The 13,010-nt window shown below is 41.4% G+C and overlaps 1 protein-coding gene across 4 annotated transcripts in view; it reads left to right on the top strand.

The window, feature by feature from the left end:
- The window catches only part of ADAMTSL1 (ADAMTS like 1), a 373,405-nt gene that overhangs the window by 348,026 nt on the left and 12,369 nt on the right, over positions 1 to 13,010 (top strand). For all 4 annotated transcript variants that reach the window (XM_064490187.1, XM_064490185.1, XM_064490186.1 and 1 more), the window contains one exon: positions 1,137 to 1,344. In XM_064490187.1, the coding sequence (XP_064346257.1) occupies positions 1,137 to 1,344 (208 nt within the window). The remainder of the gene's footprint in view (positions 1 to 1,136; positions 1,345 to 13,010) is intronic.

Genomic DNA, 13,010 nt, shown 5'->3' with positions numbered 1-13,010 from the left:
AGTGTCACCCAGCTTACAGCTTGGCCTGACGAGAAAAGCCATTTGTCAGTCTTTGTCAGCCTCACATTGGAGGGTCTGAATTGTATTTGGAACCTAACATTCTGAGAACAACTACTTTCACCACGTATGCAGTATTAGAGATCTAAGACCTATGGACTGTGACTCATGGAGGTGGGAAATTACTCCAGAAAGCTGGAAGGAACTTTGTCTGTTTCTGAGTGAATCAAACAAAATCAAATGAGACGTGGGTTAAGGCAAGGTAAGGAAAATGAGTACTAGCAGACAGAACTTGCCTTAGGGGTCAGGAAGCGACCCAGGTTTGGATCTGATTTCCCTAGGAAACTGTCCCTTCTCTGCCACACGCTTGGATGCCTTTAGGAAGCACCAGAACCACACTGCAGCGTGACCAGCTCAAGGACCATCGTGTTCCATCTGTAAGATCACGGCTTTGGGGGCCATAAAGCTACTGATCTTCAGAAAACTCTTTCAGGATACTCCTTTTTAGTCAATTTGCAAATGTATCTGTTTCCTGTGGCTGCAACAACAAATTACCGGAAACATGGTTGCTTAAGACAACAGTTTATTCTCTTACAATTTTGGAGGCCAGAAGTCCAAATTCAAGGTGTCAGCAGGACTGCACCCCCTCCAAAGGCTCTAGGGGAGAGCCTGTCCCTCAGCCATTGCAGCTCCTAGTGGCTCCAGGTGTCCTTTGGCTGTGGCCCCAGGTGTGGCCCCATCACACCTTCCTCTGCCTCTGTGGTCACACTGTCTTCTCCTCTTCTGTGTCCAGTGTCCCTCTGCCTTTCTCTTTTAAGGACCTGTGATGATATTCAGTGCCTACCCAGATAGTGTAGGTCAATCTCATCTCAAAATCTTCACCTGCATCTGTAAAGACCCTTTGTCCAAATGAGGTAGCATTCACAAGTTCCAGGGATATGAAGTAGCTATTTTGGCGGGGCGGGAGGGGGATTTTCAGCCCACCACTCCAAGCATACACTGTGAGAAGGGACACAGCCCCCGCAATTAGCTGCTGTGTGATGAGGACAGGAGGATGGACGGGGCTCCTTTTCTGAGAGTACACGGCAGTGTTCCTCTCCTCAAGGCTTGACCCTTTGCCTTGACTCTTCCTCTTCCAGCTGGATGGTGACCTCCTGGTCCGCCTGTACCCGGAGCTGTGGGGGAGGCATCCAGACCCGCCGGGTGACCTGCCAGAAGCTGAAAGCCTCTGGGATCTCCACTCCTGTATCCAATGACATGTGCACGCAGCTTGCCAAGCGGCCAGTGGACACCCAGGCCTGTAACCAACAGCTGTGTGTGGAGTGGGCCTTCTCCAGCTGGGGACAGGTAAGAGAGTTTTACTAGAAACGTAATCTGAAGGTGTGGACCCTGCCACAGTAGGAAGTGCAGTGCTGCCTCAGCCGCATCCTCTATGATGGTCGACCTTTCACATTCTCATTTGTCAACTAACCCTGCCCAGGACGCTTCCTAAAGCCGGAAGTGTCTGGCCATTCTTCTCTAACACTAACACACCTGCCCCACAGCCATGAAACTTCCCTTTTGATTTCCCTCCACTCTGTCTTCCCATTCTCAGACCATCATGGGACCTTCAGACACTCCTTCAGACTCATTTTCTCTGCGGCCACCTCTTCTCACTGGTTGTGCTGGGGCTGGTGACGTAAAGGTCTGATGAGAGCCAGCTGGGGGCAGCAGTGTTGTTCTGGGCCTGGGGTTGCACAGTGAGCATCTCCAGGAGGTGCAGCCTGGACATTGGTCTTTCGAGAGAAGTTTCTCCAGGGATTCTAACTCAGTTGCTCAGGGGTAGGATCCAAGCATGGACACATTTTAGGAGCCCCCCCCCCCCCCACCAGGTGATTCTGATGGGCAGCCAAGGTAGAGAACCACTGTTTCAAGCCAAGAAAATTTGAAGCCTTGCTGGTACCACCAGCGCCTTTCTTGATTCTCTGCTGGAGGTTAACAAGTCCCAGGAGAGCTCCCCAGAGAGCAGAAATAGGGCATCAGCTGGATGTAGGGAGGAGGCACAATGACTCTCTCCATTTGGAATGGAAATTTTATGTTTAGTTATGACTTGGAAGAAAGACCAACACAAACTGAAGATTCTTCATGGGGAAGAGCAGACCTGAGCAGTGACACACACACCAGGCCAGGACAGAAGCAGCCCAGGGATGTGGGCGCTGAGGGGGGCCTCACTGCTGTCATTTCTGGGCCAGGCAGGACTGAGCACAAGTCTGGATCTCCTGTTGTAATTAGAGGCTAGGTTTCCCCCACTGCAGGGAGATGGGGCGTCTGTTTAAACAAATAATAGTTGTCTTACTCATTTGACCCCTTCTCTGTTTTAGAATCCTGTTTGCAGTGATATAATTGTATGTACTCTGCTCCTCCCCAAGTCTGGGTTCCAAACCTACTGGAGATCTATTGGGCATCGAAGACCTGCCTGTCAGAGCTGACAGTCAGCTGGTACCCACCATGTGGGAATGGCTGTTGTGGTTTGTCAGAGGCTGGTGCTAATCGGTAGGATGACCATTCTGATTGGTCAGACATAGTTTCTGATTGGTTGGTGTCTGAAACATACCATTAAGATTGCCCTGTGGGATCACTTCAAAGCAACCACAAGGCTCCTAATTCCTTGTGTAAGTGTGTGAACTAATGTGACTGAATGTTTTGGGGGCAGTTAGCAACTTGAACTTACTAGAACTGGTATCTACACATCACTGCATTCATGTTCCTCCATCCCCACCATGAGATGTGTTCTTTGAAAAACAATCATTTGGAGCTTCCAATTAAGTTAATACACTGTAGCCATCTCTAATGAAGGTCAAATGTGATTTGGGAGAAATGTGGCCACAGAACTCACTTGCAGTATATAAGCCATTTCTGTCTCAGGTAAGTCCGGGGATAATGCTCAATCCTGGACAATCAACACACTCAGCCCGAGGCTCCTTTCTGGGGCCTCTGCCAATCCCTCCTTAGTTCCAGTGACCTAACATATGTGCTTCATAATCAAAGAGGCATGAGCTCCCCTTTGCTTCGTCACCTGGGAGAGATCATCTTTCTCTTACCTGAAAAAGCCCCCTTCTGATAGCGCTCGTTCAGCCCAAGGCAGCGCTGCTTCTAGGCCCTGAAGGCTTATTGGCAGCTTGTGAAATTACAGTTGGGAACAGATCTGACTACACATGGGACATGTTTCTGCATCGTATCATTGAGATCACTCAAGGGCACATACGTGCACATTGATCATTCTCGGTGCTTATTTTTCCTAAAAGACAGAAAAATAGCTCTTTCCACCTTCATTCCTCTCAAACATTTTCACCCCCTTCTTTCTTCAGAAACTCTTTAGGCAAGTATGTCTCAAGCTTTAATGTGAATCACCTGTGGATTTTGTTAAGAATGCAAATTCTCATATAGCAGGTCTGGAGTAGGGCTTTGGATGCTGAATTTTTAATTGAGGTATAATTTTTAAACATATATATATTTTTTATTGAAATATAGTCAGGTTACAATGTGTCCATTTCTGATGTACAGCGTAATGCTTTGGTCATATATTAACATATATATATTTGTTTTCATATTCTTTTTCACCATAAGTTACAAGATATCTAATATAGTTCTCTGCACTATACAGTATAAACTCGTTTATTCGAGATATACATACATATATATATATATTAGTTAGTATCTGTAAATCTCTAATCCCAATTTATCCCCTCCTTCCCCTCCCCCCCACCCCGGTAACCACAAGTTTGTTCTCTCTGTTTGAGGGTCTGTTTCTGTTTTGCAAATAAGTTCATTTGTATCTTTTTTTTTTTTTTAGATTCCACATATATGTGATATCATATGGTATTTTTCTTTCTCTTTCTGGCTTACTTCACTTAGAATGACAATCTCTAGTTCTATCCATGTTGCTGCAAACGGAATTATTTCATTCTTTTTTATGGCCGAGTAATATTCCATTGCAGAAATATACTGCAGCTTCTTTATCCAGTCCTCTGTCGATGGACATTTAGGTTGTTTCCATGTCTTGCCTATTGTAAATAGTGCTGCTGTAAACATTGGGGTGCATGCAGCTTTTTGAATTAAGGCTCCCTCCGTATATATGCCCAGGAGTGGGATTTCTGGATCATATGGTAAGTCTATTTTTAGTCTTTTGAGGAAAAGACTGTTTTATGGAAAACACTTTTCCATAATGGCTGCACCAAACTACACTCACACCTACAGTGTAGGAGGGTTCCCTTTTCTAATTGAGGTATAATTGACATAACATTGTATTAGTTTCAGGTGTACAGCATAATGATTTGATATTTGATCGCCACAATAAGTCTAATTAATATCCTTCACTACACAGTTACCAAAGAAAATTTTTTTTCTAATGCAAACTTTTAAGATCTATTCTCCTAGCAACTTCCAAATATACAATACAGTATTAAGTATAGTCATCCTGCTGTATATTACATCTCCAAGACTTACTTATCTTGTAACTGGAAGTTTGTATCTTTTGATCCCCTTCACTATTTCACCCACCCTCACCCCTTACCTCTGGCAACTACCAATCTGTTCTGTGTATCTATTTTGTTTTTTGGTTTGTTTAGATTCCACATACAAATGAGATCATATGGTATTTGTCTTTCTCTGTCTGACATATTTTATTTAGTATATTGCCCTCAGGTCTGTAAGTGTTGTCACAAATGGCAAAATTTTATTTTTTATGGCTGATTAATATTCCTGTGTCTGTATGCATGAGTGTGTGTGTGTGTATACATACACACATATGCACACACATTTATCCATTCATCCACAGGTGGACACTTCAGTTGCCTTTATATCTTGGCTATTATAAATAATGCTGCAGTGAACAGAGGGGTGCATATATCTTTTCAAATTAGTGTTTTCATTTGCTTTAGGTACATACCCAGAAGTGGAATGGTGGTTCAAAGTTCTATTTTTAATTTTTTGAGGCTCTTCCATACAGTTCTCCATAGTGGTTCTCCATTTACATTCCCACCAAGAGTTCACAAGGGTTCCCTTTTCCCCATAGCCTCACCAACACTCATTACTTATTCTTTTTGATAATAGCCATTCTAAGAGGTGTGAGGTGGTGTCTCACTGTGGTTTTGATCTGTATTTCTGCTCTAATCTTTGTTATTTCCTCTCTTCAGCGAATTTTGGCCATCATTTTTTCTTTTTTCATTTCCTCAAGATGTAAAGTTAGGCTGTTTGAGACTTCCCTTGTTTCTTAAGGTAGGCATTTATCTCTATGAACTTCCATGTTAGAACTGCTTTTGCTGCTCCCCACAAGTTTTGATATATAATACTTCAATTTCATTTGTCTCAAGATATTTTTTCTCTTTTGACTCATCGATTGTTCAGCAGCATGTTGTTTAATCTTCACATACTTGCAAATTTTCCAGTTTTCTTGTACTTTATTTCTACTTTCATACCATTGTGGTCAGAAATGATGCTTGATATGATTTCAATCTTAAGCTTATTGCAACTTATTTTATGGCCTGTCATATGATCCATTCTGGAAAGTGTTCCATGTGCACTCGGGAAGAACGTGTATTGCTGCTGTTGGATGGAGTCCTCTGTCCATAACTGTTCAGTGCTTCTGGCCTAACATATTACGTTAAAGGCCAGTGTTTCCTTACTTGTTTTCTGTCTGAATGATCTATCCATTGATACAAGTTGGGTATTACAGTCTCTCACTATTTTTGAATTGCTGTTTCTCCCTTTAGGTCTGTAATATTTGGCTTTAAATATATAGGTGCTCATGTGTTGGGGGCATAAACATTTACAAATGTTATGCAGTTCCCTTCTTTGTCTCTTATTACAGTCTTTCTTTAAAAGTCTAATGTTTCTGGTATAAGTGTGGCCCCCAGTTTCTTTGGGGTTCCATTGTCATGGAATGTCTTTTTGCATCTCTTCATTTTCAGTTTGTGTGTTCTGACTTCTGAAGGGGAGTCTCTTGTAGGTAGTATATAAAGGGGTCTTGTTTTTTTATCCACCCAGATACTTTGTCTTTTGAATTGAGAATTTAGTTCATTTACATTTAAAAATATACTGGTAGGTAAGTACTTAACTGCCATGTATTAATGTTTTGTAGTTCCTCTCTCTTCTCTTGTTTTCTCCCTTTGTGGTTTGATGACTTTTTAAAATGGTATACTTACATTCCTTTTTTAAAATCTTTTATGTATTTACTATAGGTTTTTTGTTTTGTGGTTATCAAGAGGCTTATCTGTAGCAGCGTATCTCCAACAGTATATTTTAAATTAATAACTTAAGTTTTTTCTAAATTCAAACCCATTCTAAAGCTCAACATTTTACTCTTCCCCCTTCTCCATGTTTTATGATTTTGACATCACATTTTATATCTTTTTAAAAAATTTTTATTGAAGTATAGTCAGTTTACAATGTGCCAATTTCTGGCGTACAGCATAATGCTTCAGTCATACATGAACATACATAAATTCATTTTCATATTCTGTTTCACCACAAGTTACTACAAGATATCTAATATAGTTCCCTGTGCTATGCAGTAGAATGTTGTTGTTTATTTTATATTAATTAGTATCTGCAAATCTCAAATTCCCAATTTATCCCTTCCCATCCCCTTTCCTCTCTGGTAACCGTAAGTTTGTTTTCTTTGTGAGTCTGTTTCTGTTTTGTAAATAAGTTTATTTGTCTTTTTTTTTTTTTTTTTTGGTTCCATATATGAGTGATATCTTATGGTATTTTTCTCTTTCTGGCTTACCTCACTTAGAGTGACAGTCTCCAGGCCCATCCATGTTACTGCAAATGGCATTGTTTCATTCTTTTTTATGGCTGAGTAATATTCCATTGTAGAAATTATACTACGGCTTCTTTATCCAGTCCTCTGTCGAGGGACATTTAGGTTGTTTACATGTCTTGGCTAATGTAAATAGTGCTGCTATGAACATTGGGGTGCATGTATCTTTTGGAATTAAGGCTCCCTCCATATATATGCCCAGGAGTGGGATTGCTGGATCATATGGTAAGTCTATTTTTAGTCTTTTGAGGAATCTCTATACTGTTTTTCACAATGGCTGCCTCAAACTACATTTCCACCAACAGTGTAGGAAGGTTCCCTTTTCTCCACAGCCTCTCCAGCATTTATCATCTGTGGACTTTTGAATGATGGCCATTCTGGCTGGTGTGAGGTGATACGTCACTGTAGTTTTGATTTGCATTTCTCTGATAATTAGTGATATTGAGCATTTTTTCATGTGCCTGTGGCCATTTGTCAGTCATTGGAGAACTGCTAGTCTAGGTCTCCTGTCCATTTTTGGATTGGTTGTTTGTATTTTTGTTACTAAGTTGTATGAGCTGCTTATTTATTCTGGAGATTAAGCCCTTGTCAGTCTCATATTTTATCTTGTGTATCCCTTAACCAATTATGATGATCATAGTTATTTTTACTATGTTTGTCCTTTTAACCTTCATACTAGCTTTTTAAGTGATTAATCCACTACCTTTTCTGCATATTTACCTTTCCAATGAGATTTATTTTTCATATATTTTCTTGTTACTAATTAGTACCCTTTCTTTTCAGCTTAAAGAAGTCCCTTTAACATTTCTTAAGAGGCCAGTTTAGTGGTGATAAACTTTCAGCTTTTGCATATCTAAAAGACTTTTTATCCCACCTTCAATTCTTAATGGTAACTTTGCTAGGTAGGGTATTCTTGGTTGGAAGTTTTTTTCTTTCAGCACTTTGAATATATAATGTCACTTCCTTCTAGCTTACCAAGTTTCCGCTAAAAATCTGCTTTTAAGTCTTACGGGGGCTTCCTTGTATATAAAAGGTTGTTTTTCTCTTACTGCTTTTGAGATTATCTCCTTTGCCTTTAACTTTTGCCATTTTAATTATAATGTGTCTTGTTGTAGGACTGTTAGTGATTATCTTGTTGGGAACACTTTGGACTTCCTGAAACTGGATGTGCACCTCCTTCCCCAGGATAGGGAGGTTTTGAGTCCTTTTCTCTGTCTTCTGTAACCCCCAGTGTGAATGTTAGTGTGTTAGCTGTTGTCCCACAAGCCCTTAAGCTCTCTTTACTTGTTCTTATTCTTTATGCTCCTCTGATTGGGTGAGTTCCACTGCCTTGTCTTCAGGTTGACTGATGATTTCTTTTGCTTCATCTGTTGAATCCCTGTACTGTATTTTTCAGTTCAGTTATTGTATTTTTCAGCTCTATGACTTCTATGGTACTTTCTTATATTTTCCATCTCTTTTTTGAAGTTCTCACTGTGTTCATCCATTCTTCTTCTTAGTTTGGTGAGCATCTTTATGACCATTATTTTGAATTCTTTTCCGGGTAAGTAACTTATCTTCAGTTCATTGAGATTTTTTTTTCCTTGAGGTTTTATCTTGTTCTTTCATCTGAAACGTATTCCTCAGTTTCTTCATTTTGCTGAGTCGTTGTTGGCTCTGTACCGCCTCTCCCAGTCTTGAGGAAGTGGCTTGTGTGGAAGATGAGCCTTATCTTCTGACCCTACTCCAGCTCTCTGTCGTCTCTCAAAGCTTTGTGCTTTGTCCCAGCAGCCTATTATATTTTCAGTAGTTCCCGTGATTGAGGATGTGCCAAGGCTTGTCAGTGTCCCCAAGGAGAGGCTCTCAGCACCTAGATTCAGGCTGTTGGGAAGCCAAATTCTCATGCAGCAGCCTTTGAAAGTATGCAGATCTGTACAGTCCTGTGGGACTGCAAGTGCCATTTCCACTGGCCAGGTGATCCGGTAGGATCCCCTGGATGGCTGCCACAAATATCAGGGCTCCAGATGAGTGTGCAGGCTTTCCTGGGAGATACAGGAGAACTGGAGCAATGCAGAGGGAGAGTGCCAAGACAGCATCCACAGCCTCCATTCCTTGAGAGTAGCTGGGTGGGCCACGAGATGTGTGCCAAACCTGAAGCCTGTCCATAAGTCCAGAGCTTTCCAGGACAAGGAAAGAGGTTTCCTCCACAGAGAGACTGGGAGGTGTGCCCCCGTCTGCTGTATGCACAATGCTCCAGGGGCGGTAGCCGGGAACGAACCATCTATCCAGTCGCCACAGTCACGTGGGACCGAAGAATGTAAGTACCCTTGCTCACCACAGCCAGGCAATCAGGGGGCATCCCTGGGGTGGCAGCTGCAAAAACCAGGGCACCAGCTGCAGGTAAAGCTCTCCAGGAGACACGTACTTTTGGAGTATAACAGAGGGAGAGTGCAGAACAGTGCTGACCCTCTGAGGTCTCTGGAAAGGATTCCAGCCAGGCCCTAGACACATGTTTAATTAGAACCCTGCCCCTCAGGCCACAACCGAGATGATTAGCAAATTGGACTCCTTCTCGGCAATGCCAAGCTGTGGCCTCTTGCTTTGCCCTCAGGGTGCTCGTTGTTTAAGAACTCTTTTCTCCATTGTTTACAGGCCTGTGGGACCCACAACCCACCCGCTGGTTGCCAGAGCCGGGCTGTATAGAGGTGTCCCCTGGCAGCAGCTTAAAAATTGGAGCCCCAGACAGGGATACGAGCTCCTTCTGGGGTGACACCGGTCCTTACAGTCCCAGGGACAGGAATGTGAACTCCTCCAGCCTCCAGGGCCAAGCACGCAGGAGGCCTCCCCGCCAGGAGGTGCTGGGGCTCACTGGTATCAGTCCTGGCCAGGCCCCAGCAGGCCCCTGGATTTGCGGGATAAATTAGGTGACTACTGCCAGGCAGAGGCTTGACTCTAAGCAGACGAGCCTCCGTTACTCTAAGTCTGGGTGGGATCAGCCGTCTCTCGCTGGGCCCCTGTTAGGGGGTGAGGGTGGCAGGGAGAGCGGTAAGTTTGAATGCATGGGCCCCTTAAGAGCTGTCTCCCAAATTCCTACAGCCCAGTAGGTCTTGGGACAAGAGCCTCACTGGTTTTCAAAGTTAAATGTTCGGGGCCCATCTCTCAGATACAGGTCCCAAAAGTTTAGATGCCTAACATGGGATTTGAACCCTTCGCTCCTTGGGGAGAGCTCCAAGTTTTGAGTTTTCTCCCAATTAGGGGTGGCATCACCAAGGGCAGGGTTGATGGCAAGATTGTGTCCCAGCCTCTCCTTTCTGCTTTGATGTGGGTTTTCTTCTCATTTGCCTGATGTGTAGGGTTGTCATTCAGCCAGCCTTTAGGTTTTAAGGAGAAATTTTCCCATACGTAGCTGTAGACTCAGTGTATCTGTGTGAGGTGAATTGGGGATTTTCCTGTATCACCATCTTGAACTAGAACCGCAAATCTTGTATTTTTTGACATTTTCTTTACCACCATGCTCCAGGTTTCATCAGATGCTTAAAGAATCTTGAAGTTTACAGAGCACAGAAAGAGAAGGATTTAAGGTAAAAGCTGTCCTCTTAGGTTGGGCAAGTATGTCTAAAGCCAGTTACTGCTCCTCCTGCTATGGCCGAGGACAGTACTACATCTGTTTCTCTGATCAAATGACGCTAGAAGGCGTGAAATCAGAAGATAAAAGGCAGGGCTCTGAAGGCTCTAGGGTGACACTGTTGTTCACAAAGACACAGAAGGGCTAGAGAAAGCGTACAAATGCTTCCTTAACATTGACAACTGGAAGTTCTGTTTAAAATTATTATTGTGATAAATATACATAAGAATTCAACATTTTAACTATTGTAAGTGCACAATTTGGTGACATTAAGTACATTCATATTGTACAACCATCACCACTATCCGTATTCAGAACTTTTTATCATCCCAAACTAAACTTGGTACCCATTAAACAACAGCTTCCCATTATCCCTTTCTCCCAGTCCCTGGTAACCACTGTTCTACTTTGTTTCTATGAATTTGACTATACTAGGTACCTCTTATAAGTGGAATCTTACAGCATTTGTCCTTTCCTGTCTGGCTTCCATCACTTTAAGTAATGTTTTCAAGATTCATCTGTGTTGCATCAGAATTTCATTCCTTTTTAAGGCTGAATAATATTCCACTGTAAGTATATATCACATTTTGTTTATACATCCATCAACGGACATGTGGGTTGTTTCCATCTTTTGGCTATCATGAATAATGAATAATGCACATTAGTATGCAAGTATCTTTTCAAGTCCCTGCTTTCATCTTTTGAGTATGCCCAGAACTGCAGGATCATATGGTAAGTCTATGTTTAATTTTGGAGGTAACTGCCAAACTGTTTCCTACAGCAGCTAGATCATTTTACATTTTCACCAACAGTGCATAGAAGTCCAAATTGTTCCACATCATCCAACACTTGTTATTTTCTGGGGTTTTTTGATAGTAGCCATCCTAATGGATGTGAAATGCTATCTTGTTGTACTTTTGATTTTATTTCCCTAAGTACTAGTGATTGAACATATCTTCATGTGCGTATTGGCCAGTCGTACATCTTCTGGGGAGAAATGTCTAGTCAAGGCTTTGTGTTTTGTTGTACTTTTCCTCTATATATTGAATATTAATCCTTTATCATATCTGTGATTTGCAAATATTTTCTCCCATTCTGTAGGTTGCCTTTTCACTGTTAATAGTGTCCTTTGATGAAGAAATTTTAATTTTGATGATGTCCAGTTTATCTACTTTTTGTTGTTGCTTGTGCTTTTAGTGTCTTGCTAAATCCAGTTAACATGAAGCTCTTCCCTAATAGTTTTGTGCTTTTAACTCTTACATTTAAATCACTGGTCCATTTTGAGTTAATTTTTATATGGTATATTTTGCCTGTGGAGATCCAGTTTTCCCAGAACCATTTGTTTTAAGACTGTCCTTTCCCCATTGAAAGGTCTTGGCACCCTTCACGTGACCGTATATGCAAGAGTTTATTTCTAGGCCCTCTGTTCTGTTCCGTTTGTCCATATATCTGACTGCATGCTAGAACTGAAGCTCTATAGTAAGTTTTGAAATCATGAAGTGTGAGACCTCCCTTTTTTTTTTTCCAGATTGTTTTAGCTATGCGTTTTTAATTTCTTTTAGCAACATTTTGAAGTTTTCTGTGTACAAATCTTTCACTTCTTTGGTTTATTCCTAAGTATTTCGTTCTTTTTGGTGCTATTATAAATGAAATTGTTTCCTTAATTTCCTTTTCAGATTGTTTATCATTTATGTATAGAAAGGCAACTGATTTTTATATATTGATTTTCTATCTTTAAACTTTGTTGAATTTATTAGCTCTAAGAGGGTTTTTTAATGTTGCTCTTGGGATTTTTAGGGTTTTTATATGTCTCTGTGAAGAGATAATTTTGTTTCTTCCTAACCAGTTTGGATGGCTTCTTTTTTTCCTGCCTAATTATTCTGAATTTCCAATACTATGTTGAATGGACGTGGTGAACACTGCACTCTTGTTCCTCATCATAAGAGAAGTTTTCAGTCTTCACTGTTGAGGAGGATGTTGTGGGTTTTTCATAAATCATCATGATTATTTTGAGGTAGTTTCTTTCTATTCCAAGTTTTTTAGTGTTCTTATCATGAAAGAGTGTTGAATTTTGTTAAGGGCTTTTTCTGCATCAACTGAGATGATCGTGTGGCTTTTCCCTTCACTTTGCTGATGTGATGCATTACAGTGACTTATTTTCATGTGTTGAACCATCTTGCATTCCAGGAATAAATCCTGCCTGTTCCTGGTGTACACTCTTATTATTCTGCTAAATTTGGTTTGCTTGTATTTTATTGAGAATTTCATCATCAATAATCAGAAGGGCTACTGTTCTTTACTTTTCTTGGAGTGGCTTTGGCTTTGGTATCAGGGTAATGCTGGCCCCACAGAATGAGTTAGGGAGAGTTAGTGCTCCCTCTCCTTCAGTTTTTAGGATGAGTTTGAGAAGAGTTGGCATAAATTCTTTTTTAAATATTGGTAGAATTCTCCAGTGAGGCGCTCTCGTCCAGCGCTTTTCTTTGTTGGGAGGCCTGTGATTACTGAGTCAATCTCCTTACTAGTCATGGGTCTATTCAGATTTTTACTTCCTGATTCAGTCTTGATGGGTTGCCTGTTTCTAGGAAAAATTGTCCATCGTATCTGATG

Source organism: Camelus dromedarius, chromosome 10 (genome assembly GCF_036321535.1).
Source record: "Camelus dromedarius isolate mCamDro1 chromosome 10, mCamDro1.pat, whole genome shotgun sequence".
Taxonomy (NCBI): Eukaryota; Metazoa; Chordata; class Mammalia; order Artiodactyla; family Camelidae; genus Camelus; species Camelus dromedarius.
This window is presented reverse-complemented; position numbering and strand designations above follow the sequence as displayed.